Here is a 3,148-nt window from a genome sequence, read left to right on the forward strand (position 1 = left end):
AGAACTGTATTATTAGAAATATAAATGCATAGTGTTATAAACTGTGTGGTATTAAACAGACCTTGCTATATAAACATACAATATAGGTTACTTTTATCTCTTTCTGAGAATAACAGTATGAAGAAAGATCTACAAAACCCTTTTGCCTGGAACTTTTAAGCAGTCACCAAATGGTCAGTGTTGACCTTACTCAATGGCTACTGAGCCCGGGAGACTTCATGCTGTCACTTTGGAAGGATCTGGACTCTGCACCTAGCAAATGGCGTTCAAGAACATTGATCTTAAATTCACGGGTTTGGGTCAAAGTTGAATCATAATGAAATTATTTTATATTAAAAGATCGTACACATTTAGGATTATTTTTCCTCCCCAGATGTGTTCACTGTGAATCTTTTTTCAGTTCCCCCGATCTAAAACCAGAACCTATTCAGAAAATAAATTTATTGTTGAGGAATTCTCTCTCAAGACTTTGCCGCTGACAATTAGTTTGATGGCTTTTCGAAACCAAGGATAAAAGAAAGCATAAATCAAGGGGTTCATTGCTGAGTTATAGTAAGCAAACCAAACTAATATTTCATAAATATATGCGGGTGTGATGAAACCTAAGAAGGCATCAATTATTGTATCAATAAAGTACGGTGACCATGAAATGAGAAATGCTATCACAGCAATTCCCAGCGTTTTAGCTGCTTTTCTCTCCCTCTTGGCCACTCGACTTTTGTAACTCTCTGATGATTTTGTAGTCTTATTGCTCATGCTTTCAATATTTCTAGCCTGTTGTTTAGCTACGAGGAAAACCTTGGAGTAAACAATTATCATCACAAGTGTGGGTATGAAAAATAATATAAAATTTATCAATACCCAATTTTGATTCACTGCCACTTGACAGCCTCCCACACAGGTGAGAGCACTTACTAGATCCTCTAGCCCGACTTCATTTGCCCCTGTGTAAAGAAGGGAAAAACTATAAATACTGGAGAGGAGCCAGGAGAAGGCAATACATAGGGCGGAAACAGATGTTGTAAACCTGGTTGGGTAGATCAGAGGGTCAGTGACTGCAATGTATCTATCGATAGAAATAAAACACAAGTGGTAGATAGAAGCATAACAGAATGAGCCTTCAAAGCAAGAGTGAAATTTACAATAACTTTCCCCAAAGTACCAGCAACTCTCCACAGATCTCACTGTGCTGAAGGGCATCACTGTAATTCCCACCAAGAAGTCAGCGCTGGCCAGGGAGGCCACCAAAAAATTGGCAGGAGAATGCAGCTGCTTGAAATGAAGAATTGAAATAATCACCAAGAGGTTTCCAAATACAGTCAGCACAGACCCAAAGCCAAAGACTGTGTATAGAACCAGTCGGGGGCCTGGGGTATAGGGAGTTTTGACACAGGATCCATTCAGGTCCTCGTAGCACAATTGAACCACTGCAGGAGGGGACAAATCACTGCTCATGTTCTCCTTTTTTATACCTGGAGTAATTGTCATCCTCTGTGGTCAAGTATGTCCATTCCAATTTTTCCAAAGTCCTTTAAAAATGATATATACAATACTGTCAATAATTGCCAGTATAACCCCTTTTTCTTTCTACCTACAGATTATTATCGCATACCTAGTCTCAAATTATAAAATAATTCACTTCCAAAGAAATAAACTATGAATTTTCATCATTACATAAAATGCTAGATATTTTAATTTTTTAAAATGCCCATTGTGTTACCTATTTCTTCATATCTTAGAAGTATTTGTCTTCAAAGAGCAATGAGCTACTAAGTGATGCATGCTTAAATGCCACTCTTTATTAGTCATAATCTCCTAATTTACCACACATTTACGATAATGCCTAAAACACTCTGTCCCCTCAGGAAAGGAGCTAAATAGTTCCAAATACTCAAACCCCCTAAGATTGAATCCCCATAGTACAAGGAGTGGAAAGTTAAGAAACTTTTAAATAATCGCTATGTTTAAGCTAACATTAAATTTATGCCCTTTTATTTTGCTGATTACATTTGGACTTTCGACAAAGTAGAAATGGAACTAATTCCTGTTCTTAAAAACTTTGTCCAGAATTTGAAATCCATATTTTTTCCTATTAATTATTAGAGATTGCCATTTGATTTTTGTGAGAACTATTTATTACTATTAACTATCCCTGTGTTACCTGTCACTAAAGCTCTTTCAAATAATTTGTCTTTCCCAGCATTGGTTTGTGTTAAGGAAATTAAACACAGAATCATATATTAAAACCTAGAATTTTGCAAGTTTGGTTTTAATAATTCTGATTAGTAAAAGTGGAGGGTAAAGGGAAGCAGCTATGGCCCAATCAGTTGGGCTCCTGCCTACCTTATGGGAGGCCCTGGGTTCACGACCCCAGCCTCCTTGTGAAGGCAGGCTCCCCTGCACATTGCAGAGTGTCGCCAGCCGACTGGCAGGCACCCACCAGCACTGCGGAGAACCAACTCAGCAAGGTGACAACAAAAACGGAGACAAGCAAAAAAAAAAGAGAAAGAACACAGAAGTGCAGACAGCAAATGGACAGAGAGCAGACAGCAAGCAAGCCACAGTGAGGGGGGGATTAAAAAATAAATGAAAGATAAATAAATACAGACGCAGAAGAACACATGGCAAATGAACAGAGAGCAGACAACATGCAAAAAGCCACACAGAGAAGGGGATAATAAAACAAAAAAAGTGGAGGGTAAATATAAGATGCTCTTCTCATGGAAATAAAAAAGCAAAGAAGTACAATTAAAAAAGTAATTTCTAAGGCTTTCATTTGCTTGTTTAAATAGGAACTTTTGGAAGCTTTTACCTGTAGGTGGAGAATAGATATTTAGAAAACAAGGAGAGAAGAACAAAGAATGCCTTTTGCTATAATACAGGTGAGACACAATGGTAGACTAAACCTGAACTGGCAGTAGAGGAAATGGTGAAAATGGTCTGATTCTTGGTATATATTTAAGGTGGGGTAAATAAAATTTATTTATTCATGTCCCTGTGAACCAGCTTGACTGAATATTCACCTTGTGCCTTGTGAAGGGCTCCATATCTGTTAGTTTTTTTTGCATAACAAACTACCCCAAACTTTACAGCTTTAAGCAATAACCCTTTATTTAGCTCTCAAGTCCTGGCTGATTTTGTCTGGCTT

The 3,148-nt window shown here is 37.7% G+C and overlaps 1 protein-coding gene across 1 annotated transcript; it reads right to left on the bottom strand.

Moving 5' to 3' along the window:
- Positions 1-423: 423 nt before the first annotated feature.
- Positions 424-1,495, bottom strand: LOC101432627 (trace amine-associated receptor 7a-like). The gene has a single exon (XM_004449861.4). It carries the CDS (start codon positions 1,486-1,488, stop codon positions 424-426), a length of 1,065 nt encoding a protein of 354 aa, XP_004449918.3. The 5' UTR covers positions 1,489-1,495.
- Between the last annotated feature and the right edge of the window lie 1,653 nt (positions 1,496-3,148).

This window comes from Dasypus novemcinctus, chromosome 5 (genome assembly GCF_030445035.2).
Source record: "Dasypus novemcinctus isolate mDasNov1 chromosome 5, mDasNov1.1.hap2, whole genome shotgun sequence".
Lineage (NCBI taxonomy): Eukaryota > Metazoa > Chordata > Mammalia > Cingulata > Dasypodidae > Dasypus > Dasypus novemcinctus.

Excerpts from the sequence above, each read along its gene's own strand:
- LOC101432627 (XM_004449861.4), bottom strand. The coding sequence starts at position 1,488 with ATGACAATTACTCCAGGTATAAAAAAGGAGAACATGAGCAGTGATTTG.